We start from the raw sequence: 24,195 nt of genomic DNA, 5'->3' as shown, positions 1-24,195 counted from the left end.
CGGTGACATGTACTGCGCAATGCATGCAGTGAAGAGTGGATTTTTTTTTTTAATTTTAATTTTTAATTTTAATGTAACTTTGGATTATGCTGCTAGTGGCTGTTAACGTATGAATGAAAAATATTTCTTTTGTTCAGAGACAAAGACAACACTGAAATCTTCTTGGTTATTACTTGATGAGATGAGATGAGAAATCACACTTTATTCATTCCCAGGAAGGGACCTGTTGGGTGTTACAACAGCAGGAAAAATGTAGGTTAAAAAAAAAGAAATACAAAAAGGTAAAATGCATCAGACAAAAAAAAAAAAAAAAAAAAAAAAAAAAAAAAATTAGTGGACTTGTAGTCCATCTATTTGTATGTATAAAAAAATATATATATTATTCATACATGACTTCCTATTTCTAAGTTTTTTTTTTTTTTTAATGTTGTTGTTTCACCTTATTCCGAGACTCACACAGAAGCTTGAGCCTCTGATATCTTTTCAATATTTTTGCTGCATCATAACACGGGCCGATATTCATTTCTCCCCCCTGACAACTCAATTAGTTGATTAAACTGCTAAACATGGCGAAAATAAAGCGGAGTCTTCGTCTGAAGACGAATTCCAACGAAACGGAACGGAAAAGGACTACACCGCAAAGGACTCTGGGAAACGAATCATCCGTTGCTTCCCCCCCCCCCCCCCTCCTCACCCAACCCTGCTTACGTCATCCTCGGAGGGGGGTGGGGGTTACGTCGATCACGTGTCTCCGCGCCACGTCAGACTCCTCGTGATTGGCCAGTTGTAAGATGTCAGTTGCGTTAGCAGTGTGCCGTTTGCTCGTTTTGCGCTCCGACTTTGACTGAATGAGCTGCTGACGGAAACCCCCCCCCCCAAAAAAAACAACAACAAACACCGTAAGTATTTTATTTAATCCAGATATGAATTCGAAAAAGACCAAAAAGAAGATGACTAAACCGTAACGGACAGCGTCTGCTCGTGACGTCGGCACCGATATGTTATTGTTGCAGCAGCTAGCTGTGTTACGTTAGTTAACGTCCCCTCAAGGTGTTGTCTGTTTTATTTTTTTTAAAGTTTTATTTCAATGGAAGATGTCTAACTTCACCGTATCCTGCTGACGTCCGTCTGAACTCAGTAACTTGGGTGTTTTTGGTGGGGCAGCTGACGTTGTTGCTATCCTGAGAAATGACACCGCTCATTGAGGAAATATCTTTTAACTTATACGTGAGAAAGCTCAAAGGAAAATCCAGTTAACTGCGTTGATGTCTGGGGGACTGAAACCTCAAGTCCCTTCTCCACCTTTCGAGTACAAAGAAATAAACCAAACCATTTTTTTTTAATGCAGATCATTAAAAAGACAATTATACGATTGAGTGACATCACATGACAATTATATGATTGAGTGACATCACATGAGGACTCAGATCACGTGTTAAAATAACACTCACGTTATGATGGGATATATCCAGTCAAAAAGGCTTCAACACGTCCGAGTATTCATCCAGAAAGATCCAAAGAGAAAAGTTTTTTTGTTTTTTTTGCTTGATATTTGACAAAGACCGTATTGATTGTGTCGTACTGAATTTTCAGGTGATATCTGTGTATTTTCTAACTCGTACGAGGAGCCATAGGAAAAGATTTACCTCCGTAAATCCACAACAACAGCAAGTGACCATTGTTTGCGATTCTGTAGGCAGCCTGTTAAATCCTGTGATTATGCAAGTGTGTGCAAGTACGTTGGCAGCCTCTCGTGCGGTGTTTAACATCCGCAGAATAAATTGCGTAACGGTAAGTAAGTAAGTCAGTAGACTGTGTGCTTTGTTTACCCCGAAACACGTCGCTCATCAGAGACTTTCTGTTTCCGCAGTGAACCAAAGAAACCAAAAGGGGAGACGGCTGCAAGTTTACAGATATGGGAGCTCTGATATCCCGATGGAAGGTGAGTGAGTGAGTGAGAGACGAGGTCGGTTGAATTTAAACAAAACTAAACAAGTTAAAAACGCGTATTTAAACACAAGAAAGTGAAATAAATGCACCGCTAGATGAGAATAATGCTGGAGTGTCGGGTACAACATCCTGGGACTGACATTGATAAGGTTACAGTTCATCACGGGGATTTAAAGGTGTTGATTATGTAACATGGGACATAATCATGCGGTGTAAATGAAATCTTTCAGTCTGTTCCAACACATACAAATTGAGATCATTTAATTCAGTGTTTGGTCTTTGGCTGTAATTACAATTGATAAAATTTCAGGTCTTCAAATCTGATGCACTTCATGAGGTATACATGTATATATATATATGTATATATATATATATATATATATATATATATATATATATATATAAAAAGGCTAAATTGTCTGACCGCTGCACCCGAGATAGATGAAATTCATGTACTATTTTTAGACATACCGGAGAAGCCAAAGGGGAAGAGAAAGGAGAGAGAGAGCGAGAGAGACAGAGCAAAACCCTCTTATTCAGAAATGTGAAATTACACATCATGTTTGCTTTTATTTACATGTAGCTCAGATATTAAATCAACAGTAATCTGGCCCAAGTAATCCTGTTTTTCAGTGACAGAGTTGATTGTTTGCTGATAGACTCTCTAGTCTGTTGGCTTTGAGTCGCACTGGAAAGCTCAATGCTAATAGTTCTGATAAAGCTGATGATGATTTTTTTTCCCTGATCTTTATCCCCAATCCAGCCAAAGCCAACCACAGTGGAGCAGCTGGAGAACCTGGATAAGGTACTGACTAATCATTCTGATTAACTGACATTTTAATGAATTCAGGGCTATATATATATTTTTTTTTTCTTTTCTTTAACTCTGTAGAAGACTGCAGCTTTAAATAGCCTTTTAACCTACATTTGTATCATCACAGGAGATTAAAGAGCTGGAGGAGTTCAGAGGCAAAAACCAGCGTTTACAAAAGGTAACGTCAGGAAAAAAAAGCCATACAGTGATGTAGTAGAATTGCACTTTCTTTGATTCCTCATCGACATGTTTGTTTGTTTTGTTTGTTTGTTTGTTTGTTTGTTTGTGTGTTTGTGTGTCTGTCTGCAGCTGTGGATCGGCCGGCTGCTTCTCTACTCATCTGTCCTTTACCTGTTGACCACTCTGATCGTCTACTGTCTCTACCTGCCCGAGCAATGGCTGCACAGACTAGCCATGGCGCTGCCTTTCTTCTTCTACCCCGTGCTGTGAGTGCCCGTATTGATTTTCATCACGCGACATTATAGATCTGTCATTTTTCGATCTGGTACAAATACCTTCGATTTATCATTGTACAAATATGATGTTTAATACTCGTTTTCCTTTTTTCCAGGGTGTTTTGTGTTTATTTTATTTTTTTTTTGGTACATGAATATGCTTGTGTTGAATCTGCAGTTTGATGATGACGTCCACTTATATCTCTCTTTCTTGGCATGTCTTTGTCTCTTCACCAGGGTGTGGTTCATCAGGAAGTTATTGATTTTCCTCTTTTCCAAACGCACTGAAAGAAACAGTAAGTTCTCCGTCGGACGTCCATTAAGCTAAAAGCTACAGGCTTTTTTTTGGATTATAGAGACATTTTTTGACTGTCCATTTGTAGAGAATTCTTCCCATACTCTTTTAATTTTTTGCTATACTTAACATACATACTGCTTACAATATCAAAGACCGCTGCTATCTGATAGTTGAAAAATGAACCTATGAAACAAATTTATTAACCCCTGGATCAAAAAGAAATTGTGGTTCAATGATATAACACAAACTCATCATTTTAATAATATATTAAGGAAAAACGAGTTCAAAATGTGTTTTTCAGGTCCGAAGTAAATGAAAAGGAGATTGAATGAAAATTAATTGACTGAAGTTATTTATGTTTCTCTTTTAGGTGATAAACTTGAAGAATCGAAGGCTTCCAAAAAGAAGATTGTAAGTTTCCAATCCTTCACAGTGAAATAAGTGTGTTTCTCATCTTTGCCATCAATGTACAAAATTGGAACTGTTTTCCTTATGGAGTAATTATGCAGTATTTCTGAATTTTTGTTTTCGTCCTGTATATTGTTTATCATCTTAACTTCTAGTTTTTGATAGCTCAGGAAGAATCATTCTGTCCTTTGTTTATTCTCAGTGCTACTTCATGTTTTAACCAAGTAACTGGAATTACTGTTATATTATTAAGTTTCCCTGGTTTTGTGTTTGCAGCTGGAGGAAGTGATGGAAACCGAGACGTACAAAAACGCTAAACTCATCCTGGAACGCTTCGATCCCGAAGCAAAGAAGAAAGCTGTGAGAATTTGACACGATCTGTTAGTTTATTTAGTTTCATCTTCTACTGTGTCGTTGTTTTGTTTGACTTTTTTTTTTTGGCTTTGCTGTGTTTTTTTTTTTTTTTTAGGAACTGGAATCGACTCCCGTGCGTTCTCAGATAACTCCCAGGCCGGGCCAAGGTACGACAGATCGTCACATTAAACGTTTGCTGAATATTTGACGGGTTTCAGAAATTATGTGAAAAGGATCCACTCGGCAAATTCTCGCCTCTGAAAAAGAAACAAATTCTGGAGTGAATTCTTTTCCTCCGTTGCAGAGATTCGACAGAGAGGGGTGCCGATGAGACCCATGCCGATGGGCACCCCGACTGGAATGGCGATGACCCCCCTGCCCGGAGGACGCCCCCTGCTGGGCCCGGGGGGCACTCCTGTGGGTAAGAGGACAAACAGCGTCACGTATCCGAGTTCATAAGGCTCTTAGGTTCCGTTCCAGCTCCACATAGCTGACCTCGAGGGCTCGCCAGTTGCGATTTGTCTCCCGAGGAATATTACAAAACAAATCTCCGTCTGTGAGGGTTGGTAGGAAATCCAGGTCACGGGAAAAGTACGAAGTCAAAGGCGACTGAAACGAACAGCGAGTCCCAGTTGCCTTTCGACTTTGTACTTTCAGACATCAGTCGGTTTCTTTGTCTCGCGTTGCTCTTCTGACAGAACCTGTCCCTCTCTCAGCTCCAGGAGGACCACCGGAGAGTTCCGCTCTGTCTGCCTCTGTCCTCTATGGGGCGATGCCCAGGTCCCCCTGCTCCCCGATACCAGGAGTAGGTAGGTGGGAAGGCATTGATGCATGGAGTTTGTAAGACTTTGATTTAGGAACCACCAGTGAAAGTTGAAAATTGTACTGAGTCTGTCAGAAGACAATAAAACCCTGAATCTTTCTAAGATATTATGTCTTAATTAAAAAAGAAAAAAGAAAAAAAAAAGTAGTTGATTCTTCTGTATCTGTGTTAAATTCCATATTTGTGGACCTATTTGCAGGTATGCACCCTCCCGGTCCGCCGTTAGCGAGACCCATTCTGCCCAAAGACAGAGGAGCTGTGGACCGAGTCATTGAGTACCTGGTGGGGGACGGACCACAGAACAGGTGAAGACGTCTTTTTTTTTTTTAAATTTAAAAAATTTTTTTTTAGATGAACTGACAGGGAACCTCTGTCAAAGTGAATTTCTTGTCACTTTAACTATATGCAAATATTAGCCTGCCAAGCCAAGCAAGAGATCAGCAGAAGACTCCCTGGATTTGTTTATTGGACAGAAAAATGGCAACAGAAACTGCAAAAAGAACAAACATCATCTGGCAAATCACGGGCTAAAAATCGACAGGCAGGTTAATGAGATGTAACTTTTTACACAAACAACTCCGGAATTTACAAGTAGTCCGTTTCCCTCCTCGTCCGTCTGTCCCTCTTGTTTCTTTCAGATACGCGCTGATCTGCCAGCAGTGTTTCTCTCATAACGGCATGGCTCTGAAAGAAGAGTTTGAATATCTAGGTAAGGTCAAGAAACACACCTGCATTTCTTTGAGGAAAGTCTCAATTTAATAAGGAACATTTTTGTTTTAGATTAAAAAAAAAAAATAATTGTCTTGATTTCTCAGCATTTTAGTCACTCATTTCATCACCTATAAAGAATAATCAGAACCCCGGATACGGTCTCGGTCGGGTCGATGAAACCATATGTACACGTGCCTAACTGGTACAGTCCAAAAAAACTGATCACAACCAGGATACCTACGCAGATATAAATATTATAATTATCAACCAGTCTAGTCTAAATACTCTGCCTGTGTCATACTTGGTAAAATGATGCCGTTTCTTCTATAATTCGTGTTTCACTTTCTTGTTTTCCCGTCTCCCTCCCCGCCAGCATTTCGTTGCGCGTACTGCTACTTCCTGAATCCGGCCAGGAAGACACGCCCCCTGGCTCCCAGGCTCCCGGAGTTCAGCTACGAGAGGAGGCTGCGAGCGGAGTCGAGGTCCCCCGGACCGTCACCGCGTTCTGGGACGGACACGGAGGAGAGCGCGCCCCCTTCTGGAGGTACCGCAAAACAGATACACACGATCCAAAGCCTGACGGGGTCTAAATATGTTCATGCATACAATATGCTCAATATGTTCACACACTCGGGCAGAACAGTCAGATATTGTTTGAATCTGAGATGAGAAGAGAATCCAGAAAACTGGTTCAGATTTGACTCCATAACGTGAAAGAGACTTGCACACGTCCTCCCACTCTTCTGTGCATCTTCGTGACTTCTTAACTTTAATGATAACTTTTATCCTGAAGTAGTTGTTAGTGAACAAGGAGCTGAGGCGAGACACCGCCAACTTCACACAGAGCCACACATTGACGTTGTTACAGGAAGCAACTGTTAAAACACTTTTTTTTTTTGAATGAATTTCTCAGGATCTTTGCTTTTAACAAGATGAAACTAGTTGAAAAGTTGATTCCTGTAGCAGATCTGGGTTTAGCTCAGCGCAGTCAGCTTTTCTTTATCGTTGTCACGGCGATGCTAATAACCAAACCAAATGTCTTGGCTTGATTTCTTTTGAACTGTTGCATGATGGCATACGAGTTGATGAACGTATGCTTTAGTCAAAGTGCTGATTGGAGATGATTTCCCAAATTGATCCCGTGCATGCGGGAGTAAACGAGAACAAAATAAACACCGAAACAATAATCCCCCCCTCCCCCCGCTATCTCCTCCTGCACTCTCAGATCTGATGATTCCCCCCCCCCCCCCCCCCCCCCTCCCCAAATGGGTCAATTTTTTTCTTTGCAGTAGAATCCATAACAATGTAGAAAGCAGCCCGATGCAGTTTTAATGGAATATCAAGTTCAACAAAATGGCAAAATAAATTTCGAATAACATTCAGTCTTGTTTGATCCACGTCTGGCCTTCACGAAGTGCACAAAATATTTGTTCTGTCTTCCTCATTAAGTGATTTGTACTCGGGTCTGGATGGTAAATGTGTAAATTGTCTGAAGAAGCGTAACATTTTCTGAACTCGTGTTCACCTTCACGTCCAGCAGAGGTCCGATCAAGTCGCGTAAACAAACAAAAAACAAAAACAAATATATTTTGTGCACCGTGTCATTTGTTGTCTGATCAATTAACCCCAATTCAGACGGGACACGTGCAGATACTTTTTTTCGGGGAGTTCGGGTTGTTGTTCATTCCGTAATTGAGAAATGCATTCATGATTCCCACCTGTACACACATCCTGTTCTCTGCAGCACAGATACCTGCGTTTCCGCTTCTTCTCGTCGCAGCGGGTGAAGTGTGTCACGTGATTATCGGCCATCTCCCCCCTCGAAATATGAACCCCGTCCGAACGAGGATCAAATCCTCCTTTTGCCCGTCTGGACCTTCGATCGTTTTCTGTGGAAATGGAATGAATTTTACTTTATTTTTAATTTTGTTTTAATTTTTTTTTTTTTAAAGAGCCAAACTGAATCATACTAACAATTTTATGAAATATCTAATAGAAAACAACATGTTATTGTTTTGATTCTGGAAACATAATTTACAGTCTATTACATTCTTTAACCTGTGTATCTGGACATCTGAGCTTCAGCTGCTGATTTTGATGATGAAATGTTTTGTGTTAAACAAAGACAATCGCCAGCTTTTTTCCTTTTTGTTCGAGTCCTGTTAAATTCTGCTAATCTAACCAATGGGAATGTTGCTGATTTGCTCTGTGATTGATTTTCTACTCGACAACCAAATTCATTTCCTCCCTCACTCTTCCTCGCTGTCGTCGTCTCTTTGCTTCAGTGGTTGCGCAGACGTCTTACGCTCGCGTTGTCTTTTTATTTCTTTCCTCAGATGAGAAGGAGATGGGCGAAGACGAGACGCCCACTAAAGAAGTCGAGAGCGAGAGCCAATCGGAGGAGCAGCCACGGAAGGAGCAGGAAGAAGAGCTGGTTTCGCAGGAGGAGGAGGAGGAGGGCGAGGAGGAAGCGCAGGAGGAAGCGCGGGAGGAACCGGCGCCGAGTCCCAGCGACACCTGCGAGACAGAATCTCAGCCGTCGTAGATCCAGAGTGTCCAGAAACGGACCGGAGACAGACGCCTGATTGTTCTGCCCAAACGAAGAGGTATAAACCACGGTAGACCCGCCGCTTTCAACGAGCAATATTGATGGACAAGTCGGTCGCCAACGACAGTTCAACGACTCCTTTTCAACAGCGAACTTGTCCAACAGTATTGCCGTGAACGACGCCGGTCCCGAGGAGGCGGGTTGGTTGACGGGGACGGCGTCAGATTGATGATTGTAGTTTTAAATCTTAAGGCTGCTTTCTCAAAGGAAGTAGATCGCTCTGTAGGCGGCTGAACCCCCCAACCCCCCCCCCCCCCCCCCCCCCCCGACATAGTTTAACACGCTATGATTTACACTGCAAGGTCCTTTTTTCTTTTTCGGTTTAAGGTAGCTGGATTCTGTCTGATTTGTTAAGGAAAAGGTTGTTTTTTTTTGTTTTTTTGCTGGAACTGCTGGTTCACTCATGGTTTTGTCATCAGGTGCAGCAAAAACATCTTAAAATTATAGTTGTAACAAAAAAGTCTCACCTGTCGGACAGCGTTGGAGACACGCCCCCACCTCCACCCCCCCCACACACACTCACATCTCCGGTATCAGATGTGTGTGTGTGTGTGTGTGTGTGTCGGGTCCCAACACTGTCCGACACCACATATCTGACATCCTCAACACCCAGACGAGCATCTGAAGACAAACCTGTCGTGAACCAGGAGATCATCTCTTGTGTTTACGGTACGAGCGTACAGGTACGTGTGGCTTTTTCATTTTCCGTATTTAACCCTTCGTCTGCAAAGTTTTGTTGTTGTTGTCCTAATATAGTAACACCGCACAGCTAAGTTAACTCGTGTTTTACACAACGTATTTATCCTGCAGAACTTTGAAGTGAAATAATGAAATATGAGCAGTTATCCAGAAAACTACTTGAAATCGGTTGGAAGCGAACGTGCTGAATTTTAACGGCCACAAAAGCACAGGGATAAACCAGAGAGTGTGTGTGTGTGTGTGTGTGTGTGTGTGTGTGTGTGTGTGTGTGTGTGTATCAATATTTACATCTCCAGGGAAGAGAAAACAGGATTACACTCCTACACAGAAACAATCTGCTGGAAGTCGATTCAATGAATTCGATAGACTCTCACTTTTTGAAAGATAATGGCCAATCATTTTTTCAAGTTACATTCAGTTTCGTTTGTTACTTCTGAACACGTGTGCAAACAATCGGTGGCACAGCTCCACGTGTGCTTTATGTTTCTGCGTGAACTTTTCTAAACGTGCTGAAGAAGCCGAGCCCGTTATTCAGTGATCATTTCAGAAAATACGTGAAAACGGACAAAACACGAGCCAATTAAATCGGACGGTTTTAAGAGTGTGGCGTGACGAAGCGACCCCGGTACGTTGGAGTGAATCCTCATCAGCGTCGGAGGATAACGTTAGTGTTGGGAGCAACGAAGCTAAGCTGGACCACTAAAATATCCGACGAGCAGAAGAAAACTCGAGCTGAAACCGCCGATGTGTTTATTGCCATTCGTTAGTTTGAAGACTCCAATTTGCCAAATGCATTGTTGTTTTATTTGTATTTCATGACTTCATTTGCACTGAGTTTCATTGTTTTATCTATTTATTTGGCCACAACCTGTAAGTTCAGGTGTCGCTGCACTGCTTTTAAACATTAAACATTGTACTCGCAGCTATTTAAAAGTTAAAGGCCTGATTTTGGGTCGTGCAGATTAGCTCTCGTTCGTTTTTAAATGTCCGCAGAAGGCAGCTGGTGCCGTCTCTCTCTCTCTCTCTCTCTCTCTCTCTCTCTCTCTCTCTCTCTCTCTGTGTGTGTGTGCCTTGGTTACTTTATTGGTTTTACAGTGTAACCTTCATTTGTCCAGCAACTAGCACTTAGTGTTTATTTAAACAGCAAACCAGGAGGAATAGTGAGCGTCTATGCAAATGTAAATAGGTTTGTTTCACCTGTGTTGTTAAAGCTCTGGTCCCAAGAAACGCACCCACGGCTGAGCGGGCTGACGACACGACGGGTTTGGATAAAAACCGGTGTTGAATGCGAAGGAAAGACGGCTGCACGAACTGAAAGTCTTCTGTCTTCCTGCTGTGACCGCAGCGCGACAGTTTCAATTTGATCCGGTTATTTCCTCTCACCTGACAGCTTTGTTTGCAAAAATGTTACCTTGTTGAATGCAGCCAGTATGAAGAAGCTTTTTTTTTTTTATATCCCCTGATTTTAAATACTGGTGATACGAATTCAAAAAAGGTGAATTGAAAGAACATCTCTGGTCCCTTCGACAAGTTGTCTCCTTCACGCGTTACCCGTTTACTTTGCATTTGTAGATCTGCTTCGCTAGATTTAATCGGGTGCATTTCTGCCAACGCTGTTTGTCACCACGTGTGCGCGCGGTACGCCTAATAAAGTTTTTCCAACGACGAAAAGGAAAAGGAGTCGTCGTGGTTCTTTAAAATGCTGCCGCTGTCTGCTTCAGAGGTTCATTTGGGGGAAGGGAAACTTTAGAACTTCTTCTACGTGGTGTTCTTTCGTTTTAAAGTGATCGTTTATCTGGTGAAACGTGAATATTAAAGTGCACAATCAAGACTAGATTATAGCCGACTATTCAGAACATGTCGTGAGATATTTATATACATTTTTTTTTTTTTTATCTTTTGTGTCACTTTTTGGACTATGACCTTTTTCTGAACTGCCATGCTGTAAGTGGGCATCGAACCCAGTTACTTCTCACTGCTCTAACCACTGCGTCATACTACATACATACATAGCATGTCATCCGAAATATGATAAAAAAAACAAAACGTCATACTATAGCATTCAAATGTATTAATGGGATTTTGGGGGATACAATTTGTGGTAGTTTGGACAAAAATCCAAGAAGAATTAGACTCACCCTTTATTTTTTCATGGATTTTGTTTTGTATTGTTGTTGACCTTTGGTTTGGTATCAGTACGACTGCATTTACAACACAAAGCCGAAAGGTTTACCCTTAGAGGGCCTCACCCTCCATGAACCATGTGTAATACCCGAGCGGGGCTCGAACCCGCGTCCTCATCGGGTCGTTTCCAGCTCTGAAGCGGCGTCGGAGACCGCCGGACTATCATAATAATAATTCCTTGAAGAACAATAGGGCTTTCGAACCGTCGGTGCTCAGGCCCTAACGACAAGAAATAAAATAAATGGAGTGTTGATATTGCTTTTATTTTTCACTGTAATCCACATCTACATAACTGCAAAAAAAAAAAAAAATCCTCACTATATCAGTAAACTGAATAAAATACATGGTACTTGTGTTGTTTTCAGGAATCACGGCTGCGAAATAAATCAAGTTGCTTGTTGAAACGGGCAGCAACACGGCAGCTGTTAAATTTAACGGCAAGTGAGAAACTCCACGTCTCCATAATCTCTACGTCCACCGGTGACTCCACCTCAGGGTGGATAGTTTATGAATTGTGTCAGATGTTTTTAAAAGCAGCCGATCAGTTCAAACTGATTTTTCTTCGGAACAAAAGCAAAAAAAAAAAAAAAAAATACATTATCTGAAGTAGAAAAGACCCTAAACCAATAAATAAAACTTTCAGAAGTCAAAACGAGAGTCGTGGCAAAACCAAATTAATAAAACTTCCAGGACGGAAAGATATCTTGCCACGACCGGGACAACATTTAAACATTACAACATTTAAAGAGACCTGAAATCAAGCTGCCAAAAAAAAAAAAAAAAAAAGGAAATAAAAAAGAAATAATTCTGGATTTACATCCGATAACAAATATAACAATAAAAACCCAGCGGAGGGATGGCAGCGGTCACAAACTGTCGGAAAAACAAAACACATTTCAATATAATGTTGGTGACAAAGAATAACTTCAAGTACGATCCGTCTCCATCAAAGCGCCTCGTCGTTCCTCTGAGATGCAAATACAACAAAAACTCACTTATTCACGCGTTAAAAAAAAAATAAAAATCCCCTCGGTCTGTTGGCGTGAGCGACCGACAACAAACGCTCCTCCGGCGGTCTCATCGGATCGCACACGTTTGGGCTTTTCTGTTGTTTTCACAGCGTGTTGAGCTCGATGAGTCTCCCGGCGAACACGCAGAGCGTCCCGATGATGCACACGGCCATGAACACGCAGAGCAGGATGTGGTCCAGCACCATGGCGACGAACTTCCACTCCTCCGCCGCCTGGAAGGAGACGGGGACGAGGAAGGACAACTGACTTTGGACGTAATTTCATTTAAAGTTTTTTTTTTTTTCATGACTGCTTTTTTACTTGAATCCCTTTTTTTTTTTTTTTTTTTTTAATTGGTGATTTCATCTCTTACGTTGTTGGATTCCTCGTCGGATTTCATGGTCTCGGCGATGTACTTCACTCCTTCGATGGCGCTGCGGACGTCTGGGTTTTTGATGATGGGAGACTGGTAGGTGACGCTGGTGCGGGTGGGGTTACCTGCAGGGGGAGAGCGGGGACACCACGGAGGGTTGTTTCGTGTTTTACTTTTTAAAAAAATTTTTTTTATTAGGGCCCGAGCGCCGATGATGCTTTGAAAGCCCCGTCGTTATCCAAGCGATTATTATGATTCTCCGTAAACAACTGCATTTTTGGAGGCTTTATACGTGCAGTCATACTAATACCAAACAATACAAAACTAAAAAAAAAACTTACGTAAAGTGATTTGCCTTTTTGGAGGCTTTATCATATTAAAAAGTGGATACGCGTTTGTCTCCCGGCGAAAAATTTGGTATTCTAGTGGAGTCGCGAGTGGGCGTGGCCAAACGGCTCGAGAGCGCCCCCTAAAGAGATGCCCCGGCGGCCACATTTACCTAAATTCACCAAATCCGGTGGACACGTGTATCACACCGAGACGCACAAAAAAGTTACATTGCACCGTTACGTCAACTCGACAGGAAGTCCACCATTTTGAATTTAGTCGCCATTTTGGCCGATTCTGACACGTTGTACTTTGTCGAACTCCTCCGAGGGATTTTGTCGGACCGACTTGAATTTAGTTTCTATGGATAGAAAACGTGTTTGGGATTGAATCTTATCAAAAGAATTCGTGGACACTGGAAATGACACTTTTCATACTTTCACGTTCCACGTCGAGCTGGTTGATCCCATGAACCTAAAGTCGGGTCACGATAACCTAAACATGTAGTTGACGATATCTTGAAACTTTCATTCGACTTTGTCGATGGGCGTCGCCGTGACGATGCGTCAAAGTTTGGTGTCTCGCCGTGACACGGGAAGTTGATGTTTAAGGTCGAAGGATGCTTGAAACCTCACGAAACGTGTCACATACATCCGGCGTGATGAGACGATACATCTGATATGTGTTTTGCGAGTGGGCGTGGCCAAACGGCTCACCAGCGCCCCCTAAACTGCAGCTCCGGCACCTAGTTTCACCTACATGCACCAAATTTGTTGGACTTGTGCATCACACCGAGATGTACCGAAAAGTAAACCGCATTTTCCACAACGACCTGAGCGGCCAGCGGAGGCACACGACCGCCACTCATCCCACTTCGCTCGTTTGGAGACGTGTCTGACCTGAGATGTCCGAGATGTCCATGTCGGTCGGGAACAGCCTCTTCTGCCGGATCTCCTGACTGGGACGCTTCATCGTGGAGAAGAACATCATGTTGGGAATGGTTTCGATGAAGACCTGAGAGGAACGCAGAGGAGAGGAGGCTGTCGACTAAATTCCTTCCTTCCCACACGAATTAAACTGTAAACCAACAAAAAAAAAAAAGCACGAAACCTTGCGGATCCACGCCGGCATGGTGTGCGTGCTGGGGGAGCGGTGATGCGTGTTGATGACGATGACGGTGATGATGATGGACGCGATGACGAACACCATGGTGAAGAGCATGTACTTCCCGATGAGAGGCACGGCGCTCGAGGTGGAGGGGATCAACTCGACGATAACCAGCAGGAAGACGGTCAGGGACAGCAGGACGGAGATGGAGAGGGTCATCTTCTCACCTGCGGACAGAAAAGAGATTTTTTATAACAGAGGTGACGATGGATTCGTCTGAATATGTATAAAAGAGACATCTGATTACCTCAGAATGAACCCGAATGCTTCGCTGCATTGCCGTTTACTATAAATCCCCTATCAAGATTTTACCCGTGATCCAAACACTCCATACGTACCGGAGTCGGTCGGCAGGTAGAAGACCAGTCCGGTGAGAAAAGAGAACAGCATGCAGGGAATGATGACGTTGACGATGAAGTAGAGAGGCAGCCGCAGCATCAGGAAGTGGTAGGTGATGTCCAGGTATGGCGTGTCGGGGCAGCAGGTGTAGTAGACCCAGTGTTTCCAGCTCCTGTAGTCCTTCAGCACCCATTCGCCCGACTCCATGAAGTTACTGAGGTCCGGTCGATCTTTGTCCTGAAAAAAAAGGACCCCGAAACCTTTTAGTCATCCTTCTTTATCGGCCGAACGTACGAATTCCAGAGGTCGACGCGAAAGATTCCCACTGACTTGGTTGATGACGACCAGCAGGCCGTCGTACGTCCAGGTGCCCAGCTTCATGCTGCAGTTCTGCAGGTCGAACGGGAAGTGAAGGACGATGATCTCGCAGTAACTCTTGAAGATGGCCGGAGGGTTCCAGGTTATCTTGCCGTTGTGCTCCAGCAGGACTTTGGTCTCGTGGATGATGGCGAAGTCGCCGTCGGCACTGCGGAAAAGAAGGTAAAAGATGTGAAGGTGAGAGAAAGCTCCAGTGTTGGTGCGTGTTTGAGAACAAGAGATAAAGTGTGTTTACTTGTTGTAAAGCACCAGGTCGGGTTTCCAAATGTCGGTGGAGGGGATTCGGATCTTTTTGATGCCCCCGTACTCGTCCGGTTTCCACTTCAGGTTCACATCTTCCCATTCCTGAGGGAAAACGTTTGAAAAGCTTCAGATCGTTTGGTCGACTGACGTGCTGCTAAAAATCCATTTAGTTGTTTTATTCTCATTTGCGCATTCATTTATTTAATCCCAACGGTTACGACTGTGTGTGGCAATAAAATGCAACTTTTAAATAGCCTGAATACAATTTTGTTATCAGTGTCATGTCGCTAGTGTGAAAAGCTCTTATGACCAGATCAGTTTACTTTCTGCTTGAACCTCTCGAGGAAGATTTCTTCCAAAGACTTACAAAAGGAGGTAAGTAAACATATATTTTTTTTAAAGGGTCATCTACTGATATATTTTGAGAATTATACTCCTGCGTGTAGTGATGTATACGAGGTTAAAGTTGAAGTTGAAGCATTCACTTAAACCATCATAAAATCAAGAAAAGAATAAGGTTTGTGCCTTCAGGAGGTGAAAGGAGTAAAATTTATTGCACTCAAATTGCAGGTAAAATCTGGGTTAATGTGATTTACAGAACAAATCGATGCAGAACAAATAAAAATAATTTTAGTCAGGCTTTATTTACATTTCTAGAATTTAGCGACTCGCCCTTTCCTTTTAAAAATAATCATATTGAAAATTTAAATAACAAAGGTCATGCATTTGTGATGTGAACCAGGTAAGGTCAAAGCATTTTAAAAAAATGATATATTATACTTGGCGTGTATGACGCAGTAGAGGGTTTTTAATTTGAAATGAGTGACTTTCACCCGAAACGGATACAGGAAGTCACGGCATTCAGCAGACCAATGGTGTAATTTCAAGCAGTCACGTGGTATTCACTCGACCAATGATATATCTCTATTACTTTCACAATAAGAGGGCTGGACCTGGGGTTGGAGCCAAGAAATCCAAACAGTTATTATTTAGGATACAGAGATTACGTGGACAAAAACACTGCTAGTGATATTATTTATTTGTTTATTTTTTTTAAATATCGGGTCCAGAAATATGGCCTGGGGGATTTCCAAGCATGACGTCACATTTACCTGTCTGAGACGTACGTTACTGGTCACAATCTGGTTCACTTCATCCTGCAAAGAAGACAGAAAAGCAGTCGGACACAAGGACGCAAGTAGGTCTACATCTTCACGACCAAATACATTTTGTCTGCTGGTTTATCACATGTCAAAAACAACGAAAATACCATTCACCAATTTCAGTAAAGTGATGCGCGTGTGCGAGCGCACGCGCCCCTTTTTTGGGGCGATAGACGCACGCGCGGTCAAACCTGCAGGTAAAAGTTTGTTTGTTTAAAAGGTTTGATGAGACTAAAACACCAGCAAAACCGGAAATGTTTGTTGCTGCCTTTCACTGAACTGCATTTGAGGTTGTCTTAAACTGCACTGCAACTTTTATGCTATTTTATTATTTTTTTTTTAGCTTGCTCAATGTTTTAATCACAGTTTTTAATCCTTTAATCACAGTTTTTAATGCTTTAATCACAGTTTTTAATGTTTTAATCATAGTTTTTAATCCTTTAATCACAGTTTTTAATGTTTTAATCATAGTTTTTAATCCTTTAATCACAGCTTTAATCACAGTTTTTAATGCTTTAATCACAGTTTTTAAAGCTTTAGTCACTGTTCGTAATTGTTTTTAAATGTCCTTTTCTTTTGCCTTATGTTTTGATGTTTTTAATGGTTTAATGAGAAGCACCTTGAATCGCCTTGTTGAAATGTGCTCTACAAATAAACTTGCCTGGCATTGGGAGGAAAGACTGGCAGCTTTGCTTGTAGAAATGCTCTTTTTTAAAAAATTTTTTTTTTAACAATACTTGTAATTTTGTTTTCCGACAGTTTGTGGGGAAAAAACTGGACTCTGAACCTGACGAGAGAGGAGAACACCTTTTTAACAGCTTTGAAGGCAGAGCTTGAACCTGTATTTCAGCCCTGAGCATCATCCTAACCGGCCGGTGAAGCTGACCGGAGGCGCAGAAGGAGACCTCCGAACAGTAAGAACCACTTGTTTTATTTGCTTTGTGCTTGTTGTGTGGCTGCCCTGCCGTCGCTGAGGCTTTTATATTTGTTGTCTTTCGTTTGGGTGAGGTGAGGGCGTAACCTCTAGTTCAGGGGTGTCAAACATACGGCCCGCCGGCCGGATCCGGCCCGCCGGGGGGGTCCAGCTCGGCCCGCCGGATGACTTTGCTAAGTGTGAAAATTACAGAAAGACATGAATTGCATTTCTATGAGAACATGGAGGTTTATGAGTACAAACGTTTTGTAATTTTTTTTTTTAATCGATCCAGTAATTGCTTCAAAAACGGCGTAAATGCGACGTCTGCTCCGGAGGCAGCAGCGCTCGCTGCTCGGGAGTCTGCAGAGGAGAGCCCAGGCTGATGTCTGAGTTTTTAGTCTTTATGTTTCTAGTTTATTGTAGAAAGACCTTTTTAAAACAGGGTTTATCGTCCAAAAACCTTCACCAGCGATTTAAACATAGAGAAATATTGTCGTTATGGCTGCGTTATTGCGCTCTGAATTTACCGGTCTGGCCCACTTGAGATGAAAGCGAGCCGTATGTGGCCCCTTAACTCAAATGAGTTTGACACCCCTGCTCCAGTTGGTGGCCTCCCGCCTTGTCGCATCGGTTTTTTTCTCATGAACCGAGCGTGTCTTGGACTCGTGTGGGCAGTCGCCTCCGTCTCGCGCATCCCAAATCGCCGGCTGTTTTTGCAGCAGGCGTGCATTATTTTGGCTGCATGGGCATCACGTGATGCAACTGGCGCTGTCGGTTGTCTGGTCTGAGTCGCATCGCACTTCCTTCACAGCTTTAGAACAAAAGGAGCAACAAGTGCCATCGACTGACTTGAATTTGATTCGCTTGGTCTTTTTTTGGCCGCCGTGCCGCCGCTGAGCCCGTAACTCCGTTTCTTTTTGTTCGGGTGGCGTAACGCCGTGAAGCGAAGACAAGTTCGGGTATAAACTTCAATAAAGATGGCGGCCTGTCACTTTGTTGCGTGGTGTGTCTTCGCTCTGGTCGTTTTTACAGCGTGTCCAATGTTCCCAAATCCCTGTTTGTTTGTTTTTGTGCGTGATTTTGGCTGCAGTGCCATCGTGTAGTTGCACCTGTCTGTGCTGCATCACGCGCTCCCTTCGCTTGTTTTATGTGCTTTGTGCTTGTCTTGTGGCCGCCGTGCCGTCGCCGTGCCGACGCCGAGCCTGAATGCTTGTTGTAACTTTATTTCTTTTGATATCGGTGGTTTTAAATGCTTACGACTTTCTGTTCGCACTGTTTTCCCTCCGCCGACACAAAAAAAAAAAAACATGACCACAAATGCGAGAGGAAAAGGTTAAATACACGTAAAGATAGTACTTTTGCATTAATGGTATCAAAACAAACTCTAGTAGATGCTTTTAAAGTAGTAATTATATTTCAATTAAAAGCATTTTTCACACCAGTGCCTCACCTTTTTTTTTTTTTTAAATATAAACCCCAACCGCATCATGTATTGGACGAAACTAGAATTATTTCCCAAAACACGACAGTTATATGAACATTAACGAGGAGACGCTGCGGTCAACGACAAATTTCATCCAAATAAACAAATCCATTGACTTGTTTTCCGAACAGTGAAAATATTTGCTCGTTTTTCGATCAAATTTTTGGTGTAAATAATTGAATAAATTACATATTTTATTAAAAACATGACGGCAGCGCGATTTGTTTTCTCCCTGATTGTTGCCAAGGTAACGGATGATGCCGTTACTTCACCTTTCAGATCAGCGGCGGCTACGTTGTGCTTCATTTTAGTAAGTCGACTGTCTTTTGCCCGTTCAAAACAACGGGAGCGTTTCTTTTGTTTTGGTAAATTCCCCAATAATATAAGTATTTTTCAAAATGTGAATGCATTTGCGGAGTGAAACCAGAATCGCAGACTTTTTCTGCGTCTTCTTGAGAGACCACAAGGACAGGAAAGAGTGCTCTCACCACGCTGATGAGCTGTATGAGCTGCAGTCCCACGGTGACCACCACCGCGTCGCTGAAGTGGTTAACGGGACGAACCACTTTGTTGTAACCGGTGAACAGGTTCTTCACCAGACGGGTCTCATCCTCCGAACAGAGTGCTGGACCTAGAACATACAGGCGCATATTATCTTTTGTACAACATAGAGACATCAGAAAGACAGACGGGTGGGGAGGGAGGTGGTGGTGGTGGTGATCAGATGAGAGAGAGGCAGGGACAGCCGCAGTCCGAGCGACCGGCATTCCTCGTGGGTGAAAAGCCTCGTCGCCGAATGTCCGCCGTCTGCTCCCGCGAGTCGGCCGGTGAACCCAATCGGAGCGCTAAGAGGTTGTTTGGGAAAGACCGGCCCCCTCGGCCGACCCGTTGGACATTAAGTCGGGATCAGGTGGAGTTCACAACGGTCAGACGAGCGTTTATCACCTCGTCACACGAAAGGTGTTTTCCCGCTAACGGACTCGTAGTTTTTTTTTTTTTTAAATGACGCTGTTCCTTCCAGATGAGCGCTGCAAATAATGCGATGTGTGTCGCTATCGCCTGGACCCGGCAGCATTCGTCGGGTTCTGATGAACTAGACGCCAAAAAAAATAACAAATCCACTTGTTCATTGTTTGGGTTTCGGCCCGTCTGCGGTGCTGTCAAGTCCAACTTAGTCCTTCTTGGATCCAGTTTGGTTTTAAACCCCCTTTAGAGCTTTTGCCGTTGTGTGTTGAAGGAATTTAACCTGTGTGAACTTAACGTGCAGCCGCACTGATACTGAATTCATGAAGCTATCGCTTAACGGTAGATGAAATAGACAAGTTTTTAGTTTTTTTGTTTTGTTACCACAGGTACTCTCACGGTGGTTGCCAGGTCGGCCCGTCTTGATCTATTATCTGCCGTGTCGTCGCTATTTCCGAACGCCGAGTGGAACCGTTGCGTCACCTTTGTTCTCGTAACCGTAGTGAACACGTCATGTCATTTTGTATAATGTGACCCAGCAGGCTTCCTCCAGCCAAGTCACATCGTTTGCATGTTATTTCGGGAATCTGCCCGGCGAGTTACAGTCGGCCTGAACTCGGCAGGCTGGGATCTTGTTTCATGTGACCAACAAGAGCAAAGGGCACACTTGGGATCGTTGTGGTAGATCAGGACGAGTGTGGTGTGGCGTTGCAGTGCCGATGTTCATTTTTTTTTTTTGCTGTCCGCTTGCAAACCCATCTGTTGTCCTGCGAGCACGCTTTGATCTGGCCACATACAAAAATAGAGCGGGGGAGGCGGGACAGGGGGCGAGCCACTTGGAGCTGTCAATCACTGCCCGCTCTCAAATCCCGTTTCCGCACGATACCTAACTGCCACTGCAAAATGACAAACCGACTCTTTTTTGTTGTTGTTGTTGTTGTTTTTGTAGTGACGCGCTCTAGATTAGGAATAGAAGTAACAAACACGGAGGCGCGGACGTTATTTTATGTTGCATACGAGTCCACGACGACGTAGCGGACGTACGAAGCGAGCTTATGACCGAATATCGTAGACCGAGGCGGGCGAGGTGCTGAAAAGAAGCCCGTTGGGCGGAGTGAGTCAGCGCCGTCACTAATGCGTTCGCTTCGCCTTCCGGAGAATCGGTGTTAATTCTTGCATCCAGTCAGACTTATTTTAAAGTGTAATATTGACGTCTGCAGATAGTTCACTCTGTGATCACTCACACACACACACACACACACACACACACACACACACACACACACCTCACTCAAAACACAGAATATCTCCGGCTCAATTGTGTTACCTTAATTTGTTTATTAAAATTATTGACGGTCGATAGATTATTAGTTCTCACTGAATATATATATATATATTTTTTGGTACTGAATTATAACTAAACATTGGTGTTAAATAGAAAGACACTACATCTGAACAAAATGTTTGCCTCATTTAAGTCGGTGCTGTTTTAAGGAACGCGTGAAAACGAGTGATGCCGTGAGAGTTTTTCTGTTGCAGAGAGCTAAAACGGTTTTGTTGTTGACCTTCCGTGTGGATTTGACACCTTAATGAGACTTTTATGTTTGGCCAGATAATTAAAGGAGCAATGCCTGAGGAACTTTCACTGGAGGGAGAATAAATAAAAGAAAACGTGCTTCGACTCGTGTTAATCCGGACCTTCCAGAGATCACGCGTCTCCAAGATCAGAACTTCCACACGATGAAAAATTGTCAGTGACTTTATAGGATTACTTTATAATTCTTTACAGTGAGGACGAGTGAGATTTCATTTAACTGTTTAGGCTTTTGCAATCATAAAGAACTTTTTTTTAATCTTCGTTCTTGATCGTCCAGATATGTTTCTTTGTTCACCCGACTGTATCGGTAACATTTGAACTGAACATGATTACTCCAAAATGAGCTGCTGAACAAATACGTGGCACATTTTGTCTTGCAAAAAAAAAGGTGACATGACAGGCCGCAATATAGTTTACATCGAAACATAACGTCTTCTGAAATTGTTGATTTATTTGACCCGAGACAAACCTTGAAATACAGACGCATAAACTCCAGGTTGTAAATATATTTCAAAGTGAACACGGAGCATCCGGGAACGAAGCCTTTTGAATGATTTACTGAGCGCCGTCTTTTTTTTACATTTTTTTTATTGCGCATCTGCAGTGATGCAGATAATGTCCGACTGGTGGCTCACAGGCTGCAGCCATTCATCCCGACGGCCCGCCTCTACATCTGGTCACGTGTGTTTTCATAAAAGCTGCCGGCGCTCAGATCGCCGAGCTGGGAAGGAAAATTTATTGTAATTCGTGCTGGAATTAATAGACAAGTAATTCTCCGGTGCGGACGCGATTATGAGCTAAACACTGATTCGCTGCGGAGGAATAAGAAATGACGGAAAATGACTCGTTTGTATGAAAAAAGATCTGCAGATCGGCGACTGTGCATGCGCGTGTCAGGATGAGGTCACTCTGCATGTTTCAGCTGTATGTCCCGCTTACAAGCCTTTCCAGGGACGTTTTTTCTTTTTCATCTCGCATGTTTGCATCCAGGATAATATCTTCGTGGGGACGATCTAAAGATGTTTGTTTAGATCTGGCGTGTTATTTTGTGAGCGCGTGATCCGTGCGGACGACACCGGATCGTTTTCCTTATGTTCCTTCTGCCTCGCTGTATTCGCAGCTGATCGTATGTTTTCTTTGAGAGACCGCCAGAAGTCTGTTGTTTGTCAGAAGTTTGATGTTTGGTAGGTTCAGTAACTGAAGTCGTGATCTCTTTGACTGCGTTTTCACTGCTCGCCAGATAAACCAGTCACATCACTGTGTAATTGACCGTCTTCCTGTCAAAGCAGTTTGCGCGACGGGTGTGTGGGGTCTGATTTTGAAAAGGAATCGGTGGGTGAAGGTGAAGCAGACCGTGAACTTTTATTGGCAAAACACTTGCACGATAGATATAGAAAGCAATTAGAAAATCAAGAGAAGATCAAGCATAGAAAAAAAAAAATCTGTAAAGTGCTCCATGTTTTTCGGTGTTTTAATTCCCCTCCTCAACAAAATATGCGACCTGTCGAAGTGTCCTCGAACAAAAGACTCTTAAGAGCATACCTGCTTGCTGATAAATATAAATCACTCTTCAGTAAATGCCTTAAATGTGACTGCAGTGAGGAATGCTAACAATGCCGAGCTGCTTTTTCTTCGGGTATATTTGAAGGACAAACACCAACACACTGCCACAGAAGGGCTTCACACAGAAAACAACAGGCTTTTTAAACTGTGCAAATTGTCCTTATTTTTATATTCACATTTTACTCTTGCATTTCTTAAGTGAATTTTTTTTGTTTTTTTGTCATTTCCACTCCACAATATTGTAGTTCTCCCTTTATTATCTCTGGTTGTATCATCAGATCTGATTTATAACGGTGTTGGATTTTTATAATTTTCTTGCATTATTGTGATGAGTCACTTTGTCAAGTGTTCAAAAATAGCTCTTTTTATCTGGTTGTTTTATCCGTAAACTTTTTCTCCAGGGATTTTTCTGAGAATGTAAAATATCGTGGTTATATTTTAGTACCGTTAAATATCATTACTTCTACTGCAATACGTAAGTGGCCTTCCCCCCCCCCCCCCTCTTTAGTTTGTGCTGGAGCTGTTTTTTTTTTGTTTTTTTTTCCAGGCCGCCGGGCCATGTGTCAGGAAGCTGTCTCCTGTTTCTGAGCACGGACACTTACCACACCAGTTCACTCTCTGGAGAGATTAGTACATAAATCAGAGGACAGGAGACATAACTTGAACAACGGGCACAGTACTTTGCTCCAATGTTTATCACACAGGCCTCATTGAAAATATTACTGACTTCACAATGATTTTTTTTTTTTGTAAAAAGAAAGCCCGCACGTTGATTTCTAAATAGTTGAAGTTGGTGAGAATGAAGTTAAGATTTGTAGAAAAAAAACAAGCCAATCCTTCTTTTCTTATGGTTTAAAGTACCTTGAAAAGTCAAAGTATCAGGACTGTCTCACACACACACACACACACACACACACACACACACACAGAAGAAGACTTACCAGAATACACACAGACAATCCCCGCCAGCAGGATCTGGACCTTCGGCAGGTTCATATCTCCGCCAGACGTTTACAGAAGCAGCCCTGAAATCCACAGCATCCGTTCGAGTAGTGTGTTGATGACCAGCCGGCGGGTCGCAGCCTTCGCGTCTTCACTGACTTTTACACGGACGCATATATGCACTGAAGCTGCAGCAGTCACTTTACAGCTGAAGTGAACACGGGGAAGGAGGATCGTCCAGTATGTGAACTCCAGAGCTCTTGTTTCTCATGCCTCCCCCTCCCCCCTCTGCCCCCCCGCCCCCACCCCCCCCCTCCATCTCCCCTCCCCTCCCCTCCTCCCCTCACCCGGCAGCATCCCAATCTCTCAGCACACTTCAAGGCAGGGGAGACAGCTGGGATTGTGTGTGTGTGTGTGTGTGTGTGTG

The 24,195-nt window shown here is 43.0% G+C and overlaps 2 protein-coding genes across 4 annotated transcripts in view; one reads left to right on the top strand and one right to left on the bottom strand.

Annotated features, from left to right (window-relative positions):
* The window catches only part of lnpk (lunapark, ER junction formation factor), a 51,768-nt gene extending 40,213 nt beyond the window's left edge, over positions 1 to 11,555 (top strand). For 2 of the 3 annotated variants that reach the window (XM_069144195.1, XM_069144196.1), the window contains exons 3-16: positions 1,871 to 1,942; positions 2,714 to 2,755; positions 2,892 to 2,942; positions 3,074 to 3,210; positions 3,457 to 3,515; positions 3,888 to 3,928; positions 4,202 to 4,285; positions 4,395 to 4,446; positions 4,584 to 4,700; positions 4,996 to 5,088; positions 5,302 to 5,407; positions 5,741 to 5,811; positions 6,187 to 6,357; positions 8,150 to 11,555. In XM_069144195.1, coding sequence (XP_069000296.1) covers positions 1,916 to 1,942; positions 2,714 to 2,755; positions 2,892 to 2,942; positions 3,074 to 3,210; positions 3,457 to 3,515; positions 3,888 to 3,928; positions 4,202 to 4,285; positions 4,395 to 4,446; positions 4,584 to 4,700; positions 4,996 to 5,088; positions 5,302 to 5,407; positions 5,741 to 5,811; positions 6,187 to 6,357; positions 8,150 to 8,358 — 1,260 coding nt within the window. In that variant the 5' untranslated portion in view covers positions 1,871 to 1,915 and the 3' untranslated portion in view covers positions 8,359 to 11,555. Of the gene's footprint in view, positions 1 to 780; positions 900 to 1,870; positions 1,943 to 2,713; positions 2,756 to 2,891; positions 2,943 to 3,073; positions 3,211 to 3,456; positions 3,516 to 3,887; positions 3,929 to 4,201; positions 4,286 to 4,394; positions 4,447 to 4,583; positions 4,701 to 4,995; positions 5,089 to 5,301; positions 5,408 to 5,740; positions 5,812 to 6,186; positions 6,358 to 8,149 lie in introns of those variants that run through there. The other variant, XM_069144194.1, reaches the window with a different exon arrangement.
* Positions 11,552 to 23,964, bottom strand: chrna1 (cholinergic receptor, nicotinic, alpha 1 (muscle)). The gene is made up of 10 exons (XM_069144192.1): positions 23,768 to 23,964; positions 19,192 to 19,334; positions 16,254 to 16,298; positions 15,134 to 15,243; positions 14,851 to 15,046; positions 14,520 to 14,757; positions 14,125 to 14,348; positions 13,914 to 14,028; positions 12,688 to 12,812; positions 11,552 to 12,547 (listed from the first exon to the last, which is right to left on the bottom strand). The coding sequence occupies exons 1-10, from the start codon at positions 23,820 to 23,822 to the stop codon at positions 12,419 to 12,421; spliced, it is 1,380 nt and encodes a 459-aa protein (XP_069000293.1). The 5' UTR covers positions 23,823 to 23,964; the 3' UTR covers positions 11,552 to 12,418.
* Between the last annotated feature and the right edge of the window lie 231 nt (positions 23,965 to 24,195).

This window comes from Embiotoca jacksoni, unplaced genomic scaffold, assembly GCF_022577435.1.
Source record: "Embiotoca jacksoni isolate LCO1_2020_lvr unplaced genomic scaffold, fEmbJac1.0.p SCAF_12, whole genome shotgun sequence".
NCBI classification, from domain to species: Eukaryota; Metazoa; Chordata; class Actinopteri; family Embiotocidae; genus Embiotoca; species Embiotoca jacksoni.
The sequence above is the reverse complement of the archived record's forward strand: the minus strand, read 5'-3'. Positions and strand labels throughout refer to the sequence as shown.

Bases quoted from the DNA above. Each gene is read 5' to 3' on its own strand.
- chrna1 (XM_069144192.1), bottom strand. From the start codon at position 23,822: ATGAACCTGCCGAAGGTCCAGATCCTGCTGGCGGGGATTGTCTGTGTG. The intron at 15,047-15,133 runs GTAAACACACTT...TCTTTTCCGCAG, and splicing joins GACCTGGTGCTTTACAACAA to TGCCGACGGCGACTTCGCCA. The intron at 12,813-13,913 runs GTCAGACACGTC...CTCCCCCTGCAG, and splicing joins GGACATCTCGGACATCTCAG to GTAACCCCACCCGCACCAGC.